This window comes from Chiloscyllium plagiosum, unplaced genomic scaffold, assembly GCF_037043375.1.
Source record: "Chiloscyllium plagiosum isolate Xiang-an unplaced genomic scaffold, Cpla_swu_hap1 HiC_scaffold_35, whole genome shotgun sequence".
NCBI lineage: Eukaryota > Metazoa > Chordata > Chondrichthyes > Orectolobiformes > Hemiscylliidae > Chiloscyllium > Chiloscyllium plagiosum.
The window spans coordinates 59,727,014-59,744,776 of record NW_028270173.1 but is presented as its reverse complement, the minus strand read 5'-3'; the positions used below and the strand labels follow the sequence as shown (position 1 = coordinate 59,744,776).

The following is a 17,763-nucleotide window of genomic DNA, read 5'->3' as shown; positions in this document are numbered from 1 at the left end:
ATGGTTTGATGATAATCCTGGAATGAGGGCTGTGCCGGGCTGTGAGATTGTGGTGCTGCTGATGCTTCACTGCATCTCATGGACACCCAAAATTGGGATCTGTCCTTACTGATGATGAACGTAGTGAAGTACTCATTCATCAGTCAGAGGGGAAGGGTCATAGAGTCATAGAGATGTACAGCATGGAAACAGACCCTTCGGTCCAACTTGTCCATGCCGACCAGATATCCCAACCCAATCTAGTCCCACCTGCCAGCACCCGGCCCATATCACTCCAAACCCTTCCTATTCATATACCCATCCAAATGCCTCTTAAATGTTGCAATTGTACCAGCCTCCACCACATCCTCTGGCAGCTCATTCCATACATGTACCACCCTCTGCGTGAAAACTTTGCCCCTTAGGTCTCTTTTATATCTTCCCCCTCTCACCCTAAACCTATGCCCTCTCGTTCTGGACTCCCCAGACCCCAGGGAAAAGACTTTGCCTATTTATCCTATCTATGCCCTTCATAATTTTGTAAACCTCTATAAGGTCACCCCTCAGCCTCTGACGCTCCAGGGAAAACAGCCCCAGCCTGTTCAGCCTCTCCCTGTAGCTCAGATCCTCCAACCCTGGCAACATCCTTGTAAATCTTTTCTGAACCCTTTCAGGTTTCACAACATCTTTCTGATAGGAAGGAGACCAGAATTACACGCAATATTCCAACAGTGGCCTAACCAATGTCCTGTACAGCTGCAACATGACCTCCCAACTCCTGTATTCAATACTCTGACCAATAAACGAAAGCATACCGAACACCTTCTCCACTATCCTATCTACCTGCAACTCCACTTTCAAGGAGCTATGAACCTGCACTCCAAGGTCTCTTTGTTAAGCAACACTCCTTAGGACCTTACCATTAAGTGTATACGTACTGCTAAGACTTGAACTTGTTTGACCTGAAACCATTAGACCCCATGAGACAAGATTGACAACTTGCCCACCTGCCAATGGGATGGGACATTCCCATGAGTGGTAGTGGAAGAGTCTGACATGTTCCCAGGTTGATACAATTCAGTGAGTATCTCTTCTACTTGATCAGTCTGTGGGACAGCTCAGCTTCACTTGGAAACTTGTAATCAGTCCTTGCTAAGAGAGACTTTCAAATTTCACTGGGCTGAGATCATCTTCATCTGATTCTGACACAGTGTCAGGATTGTCTAGATTTTTCCAATTTTCCACTCATTAGACTTTGTGGTGATTATGTATCATTGTTTGCTCAGCCACTTCAGAGGGCAGTTTCGAGTCAACCACGTTGTGTGGGATTCGAGTCGTGTGTAGATCAGACCAGGCACTGTAGCAGGTTCACTTCTCTGAAGGACAATATTTGGGTTTTTGGAAGTAAGATACATTGCCTGTGCCTCGTCACTATCCACTGCCCCTGCTGGAACGAATGATGTGTGACAGTTAACTGAGGACAAAGGAAGGACTTTCACCTTATTTCCCCCACACACGAGGGAATAGCAGACTGGCAATCACTGTGAAACTGTCTCTAATTTTGGAGTGAGCCCTTTCCAGCAAAGGAGGAGAGGGAGTTGGAGGAAATCATGTTTCCTTTTCCTGTTTTACAGAAGGATTGTATCATACTACACCAGAGAATACAGAGAGGATAGACACGGCAGACAGATCCTGACCATCACCCAAGGAGCAACTGCACAACTGTGGGAAGACATCCAATTTCTTTGCAGTATTGCTGAACATGGAGAAGGTTGAGCAGTGAAACCATCAACTAGAAATTGGTCGGGTCGGGGGGAGCTTTGACACATCATCAGATCTGAAACTGATCAGTGCTTGTGCAGCCTTCCATTAGAACCAACCTATCTAAAGGTTCAGCTGTGGGTGATCGGTCAGGGTGAGGCTGGGAAAAAGTGTGAATGGCTCCACGTGTGGTGAGAGCTTCAATCATTCATCGAATCTTATGAATCACTGACTCATCCCTACAGGTGTTCAAGTGTCAGGAAGGTTCTGTATGCTATATAGTCATCCTATGAATAATATCTATTCAAATCATTTTTAACACATGGACAGCTACATGGAAGAGAAACCATTTAAGTGTGAGGTTTGTGATAAATCATTTGTGACATCCACAAGGCTCTTGAGACACCAGATGATTCACAGAGGAGAGAAACCTTTCAGGTGTGAGTTTTGTGAGAAGGCTTTCACCCAATCTTCCCACCTTCAGCGACACCAGAGGATTCATACGGGGCAGAAACCATTCACGTGTGAGGTGTGTGACAAATCATTCTTGGACTTATCAAACCTACATGCACACCATCGTATTCACACAGGGGAGAAACCATTCATTTGTGAGGTATGTGACAAATCATTCTCAGATTCATCAACGCTGCGCAAGCATCAGCGCATTCACACAGGGGAAAAGCCATTCCTGTGTAAGGTGTGTGAGAAATCATTCTCACAATCATCGACACTACGCACACATCAACGTTTTCACACAGGGGAGAAGCCATTTACGTGCAAGGTGTGTGCAAAATCATTCTCACAGTCATCAAACCTCCGCACACATCAGCGCGTTCATACAGGGCAGAAAGCATTCACATGTGAGGTGTGTGACCAATCATTCTCGACTTCAGGGCAGCTCTGCAGGCATCAACGAGATCATACAGGAGAGAAACAGTTCAGGTATTAGGTGTGCCATAATTTGTTCTCAAGGTCATCGAACCTCCTGCTCCACTGGAGGATCTACACAAGGGAATACCTTATATCTTGAAGGATAACTTCCATTACATATTCCAACCTTTGGGGACACCACAGGATTTACAGTTGGGAAAATCTCTTCAGTTGCGATATTTGTGACAAGGCTTTTAATCACTTCTCTGATACCTTGAAGCATTAGCCTACATAGGAGAGACACGTCTCAGATGTGAGTTTTTTGATAAGGCTTTTATGAGGATGGATCACTATTATCACTCAGGAAGAAATTCCTTCATGAGTCAGTCATGTAATAAAGTCTTCATACAATTGTTGAAGCTCCTGGAACATTACCAAAACCACACCATTCAGCCAAGTCCAAGCCCAATCAAATGTGAACATGTACGCAGTTCTCATTCTGCAGGATGTTCAGTGGGACTGGGACAGAGAACAAGAAGCAGCTTTCACTCCCATCAAACAACTAGTGATGACATCACCAGTGCTGAGGGATTATGATGTAACAATGGAGTGACCCTGCAGTGTGATGTCAGTGAAACAGGACTTGGAGTAACCCCCAGGCAGTGAGGATAAATCTGTTGTGTTTGTATCCAGAGGGTTTACACAACTCAATCCAGATATGACTTCCGTAAAACCGTGGGAGATGCCAAGAGGGGTTGGTGACAATTCGCTACGGCAGATTCGCTGTCGATGATTAGCCACTGCCAGTTCTCCACCAGCGTTTCTCCACTGGGGTCATTTGACCTCTGGAGACTATTTGCCACCGGAAATATATATATGTACTGATTGTTTTCCCTTCCGTCTGTTCTTTCAAACTTCTCAGTTCCCTTTATTTATACAACTACATACTACATATTGATAAAAAAAGAGATAAAATAAATATCATTTTATTGGTTTATATATAAAAATGAGTTACAAACTTTAACCAGAAAAAGGAAATTTATTTTAAAAATCTTTATAATGGCAGTAAAGTCTCATATTAATATTAAACAATGGAATTTTTTAGTTCATTTGATAGTTATGCGCTATTCCTCTAAGATAGTCCAAACAATCTCTTTCACCGTATTCAAGAACAATTTTTTTAATTCTATCGTCTGCGGCTACTGTCACGTCTATTGCAGAGTCCAATACAATTAAATTCAAACCGACCTAGTATTGGTTGTAGTTCTTGAGGCAAAAAATCTGCGAGTGCTTCTACGTAGGTATCAAGGTCAGTAAGTGGCACAAAAGCCAAAGCAATTATCATTTTTGCTTTTAAAGCATAATCAGGATCGGTGTTGTATTGAAGAGTTGCTCCAACTGCAGCAATATGTCTATGTATACTTTGTGCCAAATGAAAGAAAGAGCCCCTAATTCTCACTTCAGGAAAACATTCTCTCATAGCACTGATAGCTGCCTGCTCAAAGTCACCATGGATATACTGTGGTCTGGGATTAGGTACCAAGGACTTCACCATTTCAAGCATGCATACATACGTTGAACGCTGCTTATTTGGTAGAAGAATATAAACTTTGGTGTGCTTCCTGCGCAGGGGAGTTGGGTTGTAACAATCCAGATGTACAATCCCCACATCCCAGCAGCAGATGTCCTGACCTTCCTGAGAAGATAGGTCCAGGTCAAGGGAGAGAGTACCGATGTGGTCGATCCTTTTGGGATCTGGACCAGCAAACGACAGGTCAGGGTAACCCTGAGGGTAGATGCCAGTGGGAACATCCTCCACCCACCCTCCAGCTTTGCCATCGGAGGAAGCAGAGGTTACCTGACATACGCAGGGCAGCCGAAAGTGTGCCGAACCTGCGGGAGGTCAGGCCACATGGCGGCGGATTGCAAGGTGACCGTCTGCCGACACTGCAAGCAGGAAGGCCACCCGACCAAGGAATGTAAGGAGGCCAAGAACTGTAATCTGTGCGGAGAGGCGGGCCACATGTACAAGGCCTGCCCAAGATGAGGGGCCGTCTTCTACACACAGATGGCCGGAGGTGGCAACACGAGCCGTGGACCACCGAAGACCAGCAAGGTACCACAAAGCAGCACGGGAACGGTGTCTGGAGGCAACCAGAAGGAAGGGCAGGCTGTAGGGGAGCAGACGGCAGACAGCGGGGAGATGCAGCAGCCGATCCAAGCTCCTTCAGGACAGACAGAGGAAATGGAAGAGGAGGGATCAAAGGAGGCAGAGGATTGGATTACTGTCAAAAGCAGGAAGAGGAAACCTCCCAAAGCCACCCAGCGAGGGGGGAAGCGACACCTACACGACGAGGACACAGGCAGCTCTTCCGACGGTGAGGACGGGCGCAAGGAGGGTCGTCACCAGAGGAAGAGACAGAGCGCCGTGGGGAAAAAGGAGGGCAGCACCGCCCAAGCAGGAAAAGACGATCCCTCTGAGGGGACGGGTAAAGGCCTCCCCCGACCTGGTTAGAACTAAGAGGTACCCACCGGCCCACAGTTCCAGGTAACTGGGAGCAGCGGTCCTGTGACAGCCCCGCTGTCAAATGGAGAACTGGACTATGCGGACCCTGGGCCCGACCCGAAGACACCAGAGTGAGGAAATGGCTTCAATGTGGAGCTGGACAGCTACCTCAGCCCTGGGAGGGTCCAGCAGTTTGTCGTCACCACGGGAATTCATACAGCGACCCCAGAGGGGCAAGACCAGCAGCAAATGGACACTGGTAACCTCGTAAACCGTTAAAATGTGCGTAGCATCAAATCGGCTACGCGATGTGTGTCTACGATGGCCTTCCTGGCCAACGTCCTGTTTCTGCAGGAGTGTGGGATACCGCACCTCAGCAGCTACAGGAGATGGTCGTGCTTGTGGGCCCATGGGCCGTCAGTTTGGTCGGGGGGCAACGATAGCTGCGCCTCCGGCCTGGGTATCCTGTTGCAAGGAGGCAACTTCACCATCTCCGAGGTTAAGGAGGTGGTGGGCGGGCGCCTCCTCGTCACCGACGTCATGTACAGGAATGCTCCCCTGAGACTGATTAATGTGTACGCCCCAGTGGGTAAGAGCGAACGATTGGCCGTCCTGCAGCAGCTTCCACTGTTGATGGCTAAGTCCAGGCCGGTCATTCGGGCCGGAGACTTCATCTGTATCATTGATGCAGCTGGACGATCCGGCGGGGGGGGGGGGGACAGTAAACTGGATGCCACATCCAGAGCCCTGATGGACACGGTAAAAGATGCCAAGCTGTACGACGTCTTCAGCACCCCTGCAGACGGAGCGCAGTGTAGATACACCTGGTCATGGGCAGACGGGTCTATCCGCTCAAGGATAGATTACCTGTTTGTGTCCCGAACGCTCTCGGTCAGATCCACCGACGTCAAGCCGGTGTTCTTCTCCGACCACTGCCTCCTGCTGGCTGACTGTCACCTACAGGACGAGCAGCGGGCTGGTAAGGGAATGTGGAAGCTGAACACAAAGCTGTTGACCCCGGGAAACATTGAGGAGCTCAAGAGGGACTACGCAGGTTGGAGAACCGTGAAGCCCCTCTTTGAGTCCCCAGCGGACTGGTGGGAAACAGTAAAAGGGAACATCAAGAGGTTCTTCATCCTCAAAGGTGTTCAGGAGGCGAGAGAGAGGCGGAGAAAACTGTCCCAGCTCCAAGAAAGTATGCAGAACCAGCTCTTGCTGCAGACAATGGGGGTCGATGTCACGGAGGACCTCAAGGAGGTGAAGGGCCAGCAAGCCTCGCTCTTTGCTTCGGAGGCCTCCAAGATAATCTTCTGGTCCAGGGTCCGCTCGGTGGAGCAGGACGAGACGTGCTCACGTTTCTTCTTCCAGAAGGTGCACAAAGAGAGCTCCGTGCTCAGCAGCCTGAAGGAAGAAGATGGCTCGATAACGTCATCTCAGGCTGACGCCATGAGGATCAGTAAATCCTTCTATGCCAGTCTGTATGACGCAAAGCCGACCGACAGCGCGGCCTCCCAGTCGTTCCTGTCCTCTATCACGGAGGTCTTAGACGACAGAACACGGGAGAGGCTGGACCAGCCGCTATCTCTGGATGAGCTGACCAAGGCCCTCGAGTCCTTCGAAAAGAATAAAACTCCCGGAAGCGACGGCTTACCGGTCGAGCTCTATTCCGTTCTGTGGGACTTGATTGGCCAGGACCTGCTGGAGGTGTATGTCAGTATGCTTCGGGCAGGTACCATGAGTGAATCCATGAGGAAAGGCATCATCACCCTCGTCTACAAGCGGAAGGGGGAGAGGGAGGAATTCAAAAATTGGAGACCAATCTCACTGTTGAATGCAGATTACAAAATTCTGTCAAAGGTAATCGTCAACCGGGTCAGGTCTGCTCTGGGGTCGGTGACTCACCCTGACCAAACCTGTGCTGTGCCGGGCAGGAAGATCGCTGAGACTCTCACGCTCCTCAGGGATACGATCGCCTACGTGCAGGACAGAGGGTTGGACACCTGCCTGATCAGCCTGGACCAGGAGAAAGCCTTTGACAGGATATCTCACAGGTATATGAGAGATGTTCTCTCCAAAATGGGCTTTGGGGAGGGAATCTGCAATTGGATCAGACTGCTCTACACCAACATTGTCAGTGCAGTCTCAATCAATGGGTGGGAATCAGATAGCTTCCCAGTCAGATCTGGAGTCAGGCAGGGCTGCCCTCTCTCTCCTGCCTTGTTTGTGTGCTGCATAGAGCCATTTGCCGAGTCCATCAGGAAGGATGCGAGCCTGAGAGGGGTGACTATTCCTGGCAGCGGGGGCCTGCAGGTTAAGGCCTCCCTGTACATGGATGACGTTGCCATTTTCTGCTCGGATCCGCTGTCCGTGCACAGACTCATGTGCATATGTGACCAATTCGAACGGGCCTCAGGGGCCAAAGTAAACCGAGGCAAGAGCGAGGCCATGCTCTTCGGGAACTGGGCCGACCAATCCTCGATCCCCTTCACCGTCAGGACCGACCACCTGAAGGTGCTGGGTATTTGGTTCGGGGGTGGCTGGGGTGTGCGCCAAGTCTTGGGAGGATGCTGCCTGACCTGCTGTGCTGTTCCAGCAATAAAGTTTCAGCTTTGATCTCCAGCCCCTAGATGCTGCCTGACCTGCTGTGCTGTTCCAGCAATAAAGTTTCAGCTTTGATCTCCAGCCCCTAGATGCTGCCTGACCTGCTGTGCTGTTCCAGCAATAAAGTTTCAGCGGAGGAGCGTATCAGCAAAGTGAGGCAGAAACTGGGCAGATGGAAGCTACGGTCGCTCTCCATCGCGGGAAAAAGCCTGGTCATCAGGTGTGAGGCACTGTCATTGCTGTTATACGTGGCACAGGTCTGGCCTATTCCCAGAACCTGTGCCGCTGCAGTCACCTGGGCCATCTTCCAGTTTATATGGAGGTCATAGATGGACCGGGTCCGAAGGGACTCACTGTACAAAGATCTGGGCAATGGGGGAAAAAATACACCCAATGCCACCCTCACCCTGATGGCCACCTTTGTGTGTGGCTGCATCAAGCTGTGCGTGGATCCCCGGTACGCAAACACCAAGTGTCACTACGTACTGAGGTTCTACCTGTCCCTGGTGTTGCGAAGGATGGGCCTGGCCTCGCTGCCGCGGAACGCTCCGAGTAGTTGGACCGTTCCGTATCACCTGTCCTTCGTGGAGAAGTTTATGAAGAAAAACACCTTTGACCACAAGTCCATCAGGAAGTGATCAGCACGTAGTGTCCTTGAGACCCTTCGGGAAAAGGAGAGGGCGGATCCTATCAAGCGGTTCCCTGAGCAGACGGTCAAAGCCATTTGGCAGAATGCCTCATCGCCAGAATTTTCCAACAAGCACCAAGACATGGCTTGGCTGGTGGTGAGAAGGGCTCTGCCTGTGAGATCCTTTATGCACACCCGGACTCTCAGCCGCTGCGGCTGCGGTGGGGACGAGACTGTCACACACCTCCTTCTGGAATGTGCCTACGCAGAAGAAGTCTCGTGGGGAATGCAGTGGTGTTTGTCGAGGTTCGTCCTGAGCAGCGCCGTGACGCGTGACTCCGTGCTCTACGGTCTGTTCCCCGGGACGCACACCGAGACAAACATCAACTGTGCCTGGAGGATGATCACCTCGGTGAAGGACACTCTCTGGGCGGTCCAAAACCTGTTGATCTTCCAGCTGAAGGAGTTGACCCCGACTGAGTTTTGCAGACTGGCACATTCCAAGGTCCAGGACTACATGTTGAGGGACGCGCTGAAGTTTGGGGCAGCTGCCGCCAAGGCGCGGTGGGGAAAGACCACCGTGTAACATCTGCCTGCCTAAAGAAGAACAGGGGGCCCACGCAGTCATTTGGGCTCTGCTGGCGCCTCAGCTAAAAATGTAATCGTACAGACTTGTAAATAGGAATGATTACTCTGTTTCGGTATGCCAACAAATGGAATGTTTACATATGTATGGCATGTCCAACTGTACAGACCATCAAATTATTTTATGAATAAAGTATATTTTTGAAATAAAAAAAATATACAATTTTATATAGTTTAGATATGCTTGGTGGTCAAAGGGCAGTGGCTAATCGTTGGCGGCGAATCTGCTGTGGCGAATGGTCCCATCCCGGCCAAGAGACAGTAATGGACCAAGTTAGAGGCCCAAACCAACTATATGCTGCCTGTGGCACGGCCTAGAAGAGCAAGATAGTGAACAAAAAGACATCCCTCTCTAATGTGCTCATTGTTTTCTATGCTTGGTTCAAGCAGAATGCCAGTGGCGCAGTGTCACCTGCACTGACAGCCCTGGATGTACCTGTTCCCTCCATCATTACTGCACATGTCAGATCGGTCTTCCTGAGAGTCAGCCTGAGGAAAGAAATGGGCCCAGATGAAGTCCCCAGCCATGCATCCAGATACTGTGCGGACCAGGTGCCAAAGATATTAACTGACATTTTCAACTTCTCCCTCCTACAATCAGAAGTCCCTGCCAACTTCAAGAAGACCGCCATCATTCCAGTACCTGAGAAAGCACATGAAATGTGCCTTAATGCCTACGCCCAGTGGCTCTGACCTCCATAATCATGAGGTGCTTAGAGAGGCTGATCATGGCCCACATCAATTTGAGCCTCCCAGCCTGCCTTCATCCCCTGTAATTTGCCTACTGATGGAACAGGTCCACAACAATGCCATTTCCCTCGCCCTACACTCATCCCTGGAACATCTGGACAAGGACATTTATATCAAACTCCTACACATCTACTACAGCTCCACCTTCAACACCATAATTTCCTCCAGACTGATCTCCATGCTCCGAGATCGAGTTCAGCTCCGCCCTCTGCAACTGGATGCTCAGAGTTCTGATCCATAGACCACAGTCAGTGAATATAGATGACTGCATTTTCCCCACAGATAATCCTCAACATTAGCCCCAAAGGATGTCTTCTCAGCCCCCTACTGTACACCCACAATTGTGTAGTCAAATTCCGATCGAACACCATCTACGAGTTTGCTGATAATACTACCATGGTAGGACGGATGAATCAGAATACGGAAAGGAAACAGAGGGCTTGGAGTTGTGGTGTAATGTAATCTCTCAATGTCGGCAAAACAAAAGAACTGATTGTTGACTTCAGTAAGAAAGAATATCACGCCCCCATCTACATCAAAGGAGCGGATGTTGAGAGGGTTGCCAGCATCAAGTTCCTAGCAGTGACAATAACCGACAACCTGTTCCTGGACTTCCCATATAGATGCAATGGTCAAGAAGGCACAATAATGCCTCTTCTTCCTCAGATGGCTTAGGAAATTCAGCATGTCCATAAGGACCCTCACCAACTTTTACAGATGCACCACAGAAACTATATCATCCGGATGCATACAGCCTGATACGGCAACTGCTCTGCCCAGGACTGTAAGAAACTACAGAAGGTTGTGTACACAGCCCAGACCATCAGAAGCCATCTTTTCATCCATAGATTCCATTTACACATCTTGTTGCTGTGGAAAGGCCGCCAACATCATCAAAGACACTTCCCACCCCGGTCATGCTCACCTACAATCTCTTTTGTCAGGCAGAAGATACAGAAGTTTGAACACACACACACACAAACAAGTTCAAGAACAGCTTCTTCCCTGCTGTTATTAGACTGATGAATGGACTGTCTAACTTCAAATGATGTTGTCCTTGTTAATGTTGATCTTGCCTCGCACATCTCCTCTGCAGTGTATCTGTGTGCTTCACTCTGTCTAAGCATTCTATGTTCTGTATGTCCTTGCTTACTGTGATCTGTCTGTACTGCTCGCAAGCTAAGCTTTTCACTGTACTTCCGTACATGCGAATACAATAAATCAAATCACATCAAATCTACTGAACAAAACTATAAGCAGATTGAGAACACAAGTCTGGATATTGTTTTTGATTGTGAGGATTTCAACCTGTATCTCTTTGGGAGAAAGAAAGCAATGGTGGACAATGATAAAATCACAAGACAATGATAAAATCTTTCTCAAAATATTTCCATTCAATGATGCATTTGCAAAGGATGTTACTTCATTTGTACAGATATTACTTGGAAGTGAAGGATAAGCAAGAGAAGCAGATGTGCGTCACCAACAGGCTGTTGACAACTGCAGTCTCTCTGAAGGAAGTCGATGCTGGTGCAGAGTGTGAAATATTCCAGATTCAATACGAAACAATAGCACAACATGCTCTGGAAGTCATCAAACCAGCAGAGACATTGAAACTTGTAGACAGGCACCTTACTCAGATCAAGCAAACCACATATCAAAGTGCAATTCTTCAAATGTTACAGGAAGTTGTAATGAAAGGGTGTCCTGAAACCACCAAGGACACCCCTTTTGGTGTAAGTTTTGAACAAGCAGAGATGAAGTGATTACCCAAGATGGCATCTTGTACAAACAGAACAGGCCTATTATCCCTAAAGAGATGAGAAAAGAAATGCTGAAACACAATCCACACAAACAATCAAGGAATCGTATCTAGTCTGAGGAAAGTAAGAGAAGTGCTGTACTGACCAAACATGAGCAATGAGGTGAAGTCAAAAAATGTGGTGCTGGAAAAGCACAGCCGGTTAGGCAGCATCCGAGGAACAGAAAAGTTGATGGTTTGAGCGTAAGGTCTTTGTCAGGATTCTAGCACCATACTTTTCAATTTTGATCTCCAGCATCTGCAGTCCTTACTTTTTCCAATGAGATGAAGGACAACATCAACTAGTGCAGTGTTTGTCATGAACATCGAGCTAAACATGATGAAGAGCTGCTCATGACTTGTGAAATCCCAGACAGCCTATGGATAAAACTTTGGAGTACAGCTCTTTACTCTCACTGGAACTGATTATCTTATCACAGTCAACTACAAGATATTTTCCAATCAACTGGCCCAGAAATGTTATTACACCCCCTTCAAGCAGGTCGAACAGGGGCTGGGGGGGGGGGGGGGTTGTACAGTTTTAATACGTTGAGTAGACTCTTTATCCCAGAAATGGAAGTGTGTTGCTGGAAAAGCGCAGCAGGTCAGGCAGCATCTAGGGAACAGGAGAATCGACGTTTCGGGCATTAGCCCTTCTTCAGGAATGAGGACAGTTAAGTGCTGGCTAAGGATCTTTGATAAATCTTGTAGATGTTACACACTGCTGATACCGAGCATCAGTTGGGAAGTGATTGAATGTTTGTGGAAGTGGTGCCAATCAGGAGGGCTGCTTTCTCCGAGTCGGTGTTAAGCTTCTTGAATATTGTTGGAGCTATGCTCATTTTGGAAAGTGGGAAGTATTCCATCACACTCCTGACTTGTGCCTTGTAGATGGTGGATAGGCTTTGGGGAGTCATGAGTTCGTCGCCACAGTATTCCTAGCCTTTGACCAGCTTCCAGTCAATGGTAACCCCGAAAATGATGAATGTGGGTGATTCAGTGATGGTAATGCCATTGAATGTCAAAGGGTGGTGGTTATGTAGTCTTTTATTTGAGACAGTCATTACATGGCATTTGTGTGGCGTGATTGTTACTGGCTTATTTTCAGCCTAAGCCTGGATATTGTCCAGGTCTTGATGTATTTTGGACATGGTCTGCTTCAGTACCTGAGGAGTTGCAAGTGATGCTGAACATTGTGGAATTGTTGGTGAATATCACCATTTCTGAACTGATGATGGAGGGAAGGTCATTAATGAAGCAGCTGAAGGTGATTGAGCCTAGGACACCACCCTGAGAAACTCCGGCAGAGATGTCCTGGAGCTGAGAAGGCTGACTTCCAACAACCACAACCATCTTCCTTCATGCCACTTATGACAGTGGTGAGTTTACCCCTAATACCCATTGATTCCTGATGAAGGGCTTTTGCCCGAAACGTCGATTTCGAAGCTCCTCGGATGCTGCCTGAATTGCTGTGCTCTTCCAGCACCACTGATCCAGAATCTGGTTTCCAGCATCTGCAGTCATTGTTTTTACCCATTGATTCCAGTTTTGCTAGGGCTCCTTAATACCACACTCTGTCAAATGCAGCTTTGATGTCAAGGGCTTTCACTTTCATCTCCCATCTGGAATTCAGCTCTTCTGTCCATGTTGATGGCTTTAATGAGATCAGCAGCTGAATGGCCCTGGTGGAACCCAAACTGGGCAACACTGAGTCTTGATAGCACTGATGATGACACCTTCCATCACTTTCCTGATGATTGAGAGTAGATTGATGATGTAGTTGTCGGCCTTCTTCTGTGTATAGCTGGGCAATTTTCCACATTGTATGGTTGATGCCAATGTTGTAGCTGTACTGGAACAGCCTAGCTGGTAGAGAGGCAAGTTCTGGAGCACAAATTGTTTTGACCATGCCTGCCAAATTTCCTGCCCTTACCTTTTCCCTACCCAGAGCAATAGGATTGCCATAGCCCATACCTTGCTCCCCTCCAGTCTCTATTTTCAACAAATTAATTATCACTACCTCCAGAGTGTTGCCATTTCAAAACACATTTTCCCTTCCTCTCCCCATTCAGTATTTCAAAGGACTGTACTCTGATAGACTGGTCTGCTCTTCTATCAGCCACAACTCCTTGGCCACTTCCCCCAGCACATTCTTGCACCTCATTCCCCCAATCTCATAATCCATTCCTTGTGGAATGGCTCTGTCCCAGTCTCAGTCTCTAGTGTCCCAAGACTCTTAACCAGCTGAAACCTCCATTTTCTGAGGGTTGAACTCGCTCAGATGTAGGAAGCCCTGGGATTGTAGCTAGGCTGTAACCTGTCCCCTGAACAGTCTTTGTGGATGGACATTTACTCTCACTTTCTCCTTTTGACTTGGAATAGTCGGCCTGGGGTGAAAGGATTAGAATCCGGACTCTGTCATGGCAACGGCTGCCCAATCCTTCATCTCCTGTCAGTCCCTCAATCCCAATTTCTCCATGTTAAAGATCAGAGTAGCAAACACTGCACGGGAATCTCCTGGTCTGAGCTGGACACGGAGCACAGGAATCTCCCAGTCTGAACTGGATACAGAGCACGGGAATCACCTGGTTTTTAACTGGACAGAGAGCACAGGAATCACCCAGTCTCAACTGGACTTGAAGCATGGGAACCTCCCAGTCTGAACTGGACACAGAGCACAGGAATCACCCAGTCTGAACCAGACATGGAGTACGGGAATCTCATGTTCTGAACTGAATAAACAGCAAAGGAAATCACTCTGTCTCAACTGGACAGGGAGCACAGGAATACCCCAATCTGAACTGGACAGGGAGCACAGGAATACCCCAATCTGAACTGGACAGGGAGCACAGGAATACCCCAATCTGAACTGGACAGGGAGCACAGGATCATCTGGTCTGAACAGGACACAGCATCCAGTGCACAGGAAACAGAACCAGAGAGCAATTTTGGAAAAGGAGTCTGCTTCATACGGGCTACTCCAAAATCTTTATTGACATAAAATGACATGAGGTCAGAGAATATGGAAGTGACAGTGCACAAAGGGGTTTATTAGAACATCCCATTTGCTGCAAAAAGTAAAAAATTGCATAACATAAACATTTTCAATTAATATTGTACAAAGAAAATATCACACACTGAGAAATTATATTAGTTCTTCTCATCTTCCTTCTGTCTCCACACAATATTACACATATATAAAATATATATATATATATATATAAAACACAATTAAAGCATTTAGGTCTTCTTATGTTCTGTCTATAAGTTGTGTATGGCTGTTTATCTCATTGTGTATGGCTGGTTCCTGAGGTGACACTGCCTCTCGGGGAATACAATTGTCATGGCTAGTATTGCTGCTGCTGAACTGTTAGGGAATGCTTGAGACGAATGGTTGTTCAATAGTTTTCGCAGTTTTCAAAATCAGAGCTGCCTCTGTCTGCTGTGAAGGAGCAGCTTCTTAAGTTGCAGATGATTGCAGTTTGGATGATAGATCTCTCCAGTTGCTTTTACTGTCTGTGATTGAAGTAACAACGACTGTACACGAGTACCAATTGGCCAAGGGAGCTGACTTGTGTTGAATGGGTTGAACAGTTACACTCTGAGTGGCACTTCAATGCTGAGCTCCCACTACAATTTGGCAGTATTATTCAAGTGAAATTTGGCTTTTCTGTCATTTCACTCCAATCTTCTCACCCACTGTTGTCACTACTTCTGGATTCAGTAACTTTTTATCAATTGGAAGAGTAGCCTGTATGTGGTCTGCTATCAGTCATTGGCTTGGCAAACTTCCGGAGCTTTTAGTAACTGTAAAACTGTGCCTTTAATGGCTGTAAATCTCTAATTTAAAATTTTCATTGTACACATCTGTGCTGGATGTAGTTGATTTCTTGATTACTTTGGCAATTTCCACATTACCTCAGCCTTTCCACATGACTGGCAATAGTGTGGCGATTATGCACAACACATGATTTTCCAATTGTTAGTGAAGTTTTTTTAAATGTAATCATTCACGGGATGAGGCCATTGCTGGCTAGGCAGCATTTATTGTCCAGAGGTCAATTAAGAGTCAACCACATTGCTGTGGGTCTGGAATCACACATAGGCCAGACCAGGTCAGGATGGCAGTTTCCTCCCCTAAAGGACATTAATGACCCTGATGGGGTTTTTTTTCAAAAATCAACTATGGATTTGTGGTCATCATTTCATACTTAATTCCAGATTTTTAAAAATTGAATCCAAATTCCACCATTTGCCATGGCAGGAATCAAACCCAGGTCTCCAGAACATTATCTGGGTCTCTGGATTAACAGTCCGGTGATAATATCACCAGACTATCATCCGAATTCTTCATTCTGAATTGAGGTCATTGTCACTGATCACAATGTCAGAATGTCATGATGACTGAAGTGTGCTTTCAGACATTCAACAGTCTCACTGGGAGTTGGTAACCTCAGCTGGTCTAACTCCCTGCTGTCTGAATAGCAGATGGCTGTGACGAGATAATCAGTTCCAGTGAGAGTGAAGAGTCTGCTCCAAGTTTCATCCGTGGGCTGCCTGGAATGTCACGCGTCATGAGCAGCTCTTTGTTTGGTTTGATGTTCATTACAAACACTGCACTGGCTAGATGGTCCTTCATCTCACTGCTCATGTTCAGTCAGTAGAGCACTTGACTTACCTTCCTCAGACTAGATTTGATTCTTTGATGGTTTGTGTGGGGTGTGTTCCAGGATGTCTCTTTTCATCTCTTTATGAATAATGACCCTGCTCTCTTTGTATGTGATACCATCTTGGAGGAAGACCTCATCCCAATAACATCTGACAGTAAAAGGCATATCCTGAATAGTTTTAGCCCATTGATTCATCAAAACTTCCTGTAACATTTGATGAGTAGCATATCATTGTGCAGTTGCTACATTTGAGCACACACTATTCTGACAGATTCATTGAGTTTGCTGGGTTGATTATTTCTGGATCATCTCATGCTATTGCTGGTCAAGTGTGGAAGGTTCCACATTCTGTACAGGCTTCATCTTCCAATAGCCATCACATGTGAATGATTTCTCTCCTGTGTGATTGCATTGGTGTGCGCAAAGGTTCCCTGACAGTGTGAATGTTCTGTCATACACATTACATTTAAATGGTTTTTCTCTGGTGTGAGTGCGTTGGTGTGCACAGAGAGATGATGAGTGCAAGAGTGCAGCTCTCAACAGAATGTTGGTGATGTACATCTGCTTCCCTTGCTTATACTTCTTGTGGGAAGATATTGATGTTGATGTAGGTTTGATGACTCCAAGAATGAGATTCACATACCTCACAAGTGCATGGTTTGTCTTCAGTGTGAATACGTTGCACATAGGTTCAATGACTTTGAGAATGATTAATCACACACCTCGCAAGTGAATGGATTCCCCTCCATGTGAATCTTTTGATGGACCTGGAGGCTTGATGAATCTAGGAATGACTTATCGCACACCAAACACTTGAACAGTTTCTCTTCTGTGTGAATGCGTTGGTGTATACGAAGGTTCCCTGACTGTGTGAACGACTTGTCACAGGCATCACATGTGAACGGTTTCTCTCCTGTGTGAGTGCGTTGGTGTGTGCGAAGGTTCCCTGACAGTGCGAATGATCTGTCACACACATTACATTTGAATGGTTTTTCTCCAGTATGAGTGCGTTGGTGTGCACGGAGAGTGGATGACTGCAAGAATGATTTGTCACAAATCTTGCACACAAATGGTTTTTCCCCTGTGTGAGTACGTTGGTGTCGTTGGAGAGTTGAAGATAGTGAGAATGATTTGTCACAAGCCTTGCACCTGAACGGTTTATCCCCAGTGTGAGTATATTGGTGTTCACGGAAACCTGATGACCGCGAGAAGGATTTGTCACAAACCTTGCATGTGAATGGCTTTTCTCCTGTGTGAAACTTCTGGTGTGTCAGGAGATTGGAAGATTGGGTGAAAGCTGCCTGACATACCTGACACCTGAATGGTTTCTCCCCTGTGTGAATTCTCTGGTGTATCAGGAGGTGGGTAGATTTCACAAAGGCTTTGTCACAAACCTCACATTTGAAACGTTTTTGTTCCATAAAGCTGACCTTGTATTCACAGGCACACACCAAGTATAACTTTTGTTGGACAACTGAGCTGTTCTCACACCCCTCTCCCCTGTATAAATGAGTCAGTGGTTCATGAGGCTCGATGAATGATTGAAGCTCTC

General features: G+C 47.1%; 2 protein-coding genes across 2 annotated transcripts; one reads left to right on the top strand and one right to left on the bottom strand.

Annotated features, from left to right (window-relative positions):
• The first annotated feature begins 1,606 nt into the window (after window positions 1-1,606).
• On the top strand, window positions 1,607-3,632 carry LOC148141015 (uncharacterized). The gene has a single exon (XM_087978790.1). It carries the CDS (start codon window positions 2,063-2,065, stop codon window positions 2,687-2,689), a length of 627 nt encoding a protein of 208 aa, XP_087834916.1. The 5' UTR covers window positions 1,607-2,062; the 3' UTR covers window positions 2,690-3,632.
• Window positions 3,633-16,770: 13,138 nt separating this feature from the next.
• On the bottom strand, window positions 16,771-17,640 carry LOC148141014 (uncharacterized). The gene has a single exon (XM_087978784.1). The coding sequence runs from the start codon at window positions 17,630-17,632 to the stop codon at window positions 16,922-16,924; it is 711 nt and encodes a 236-aa protein (XP_087834910.1). The 5' UTR covers window positions 17,633-17,640; the 3' UTR covers window positions 16,771-16,921.
• Between the last annotated feature and the right edge of the window lie 123 nt (window positions 17,641-17,763).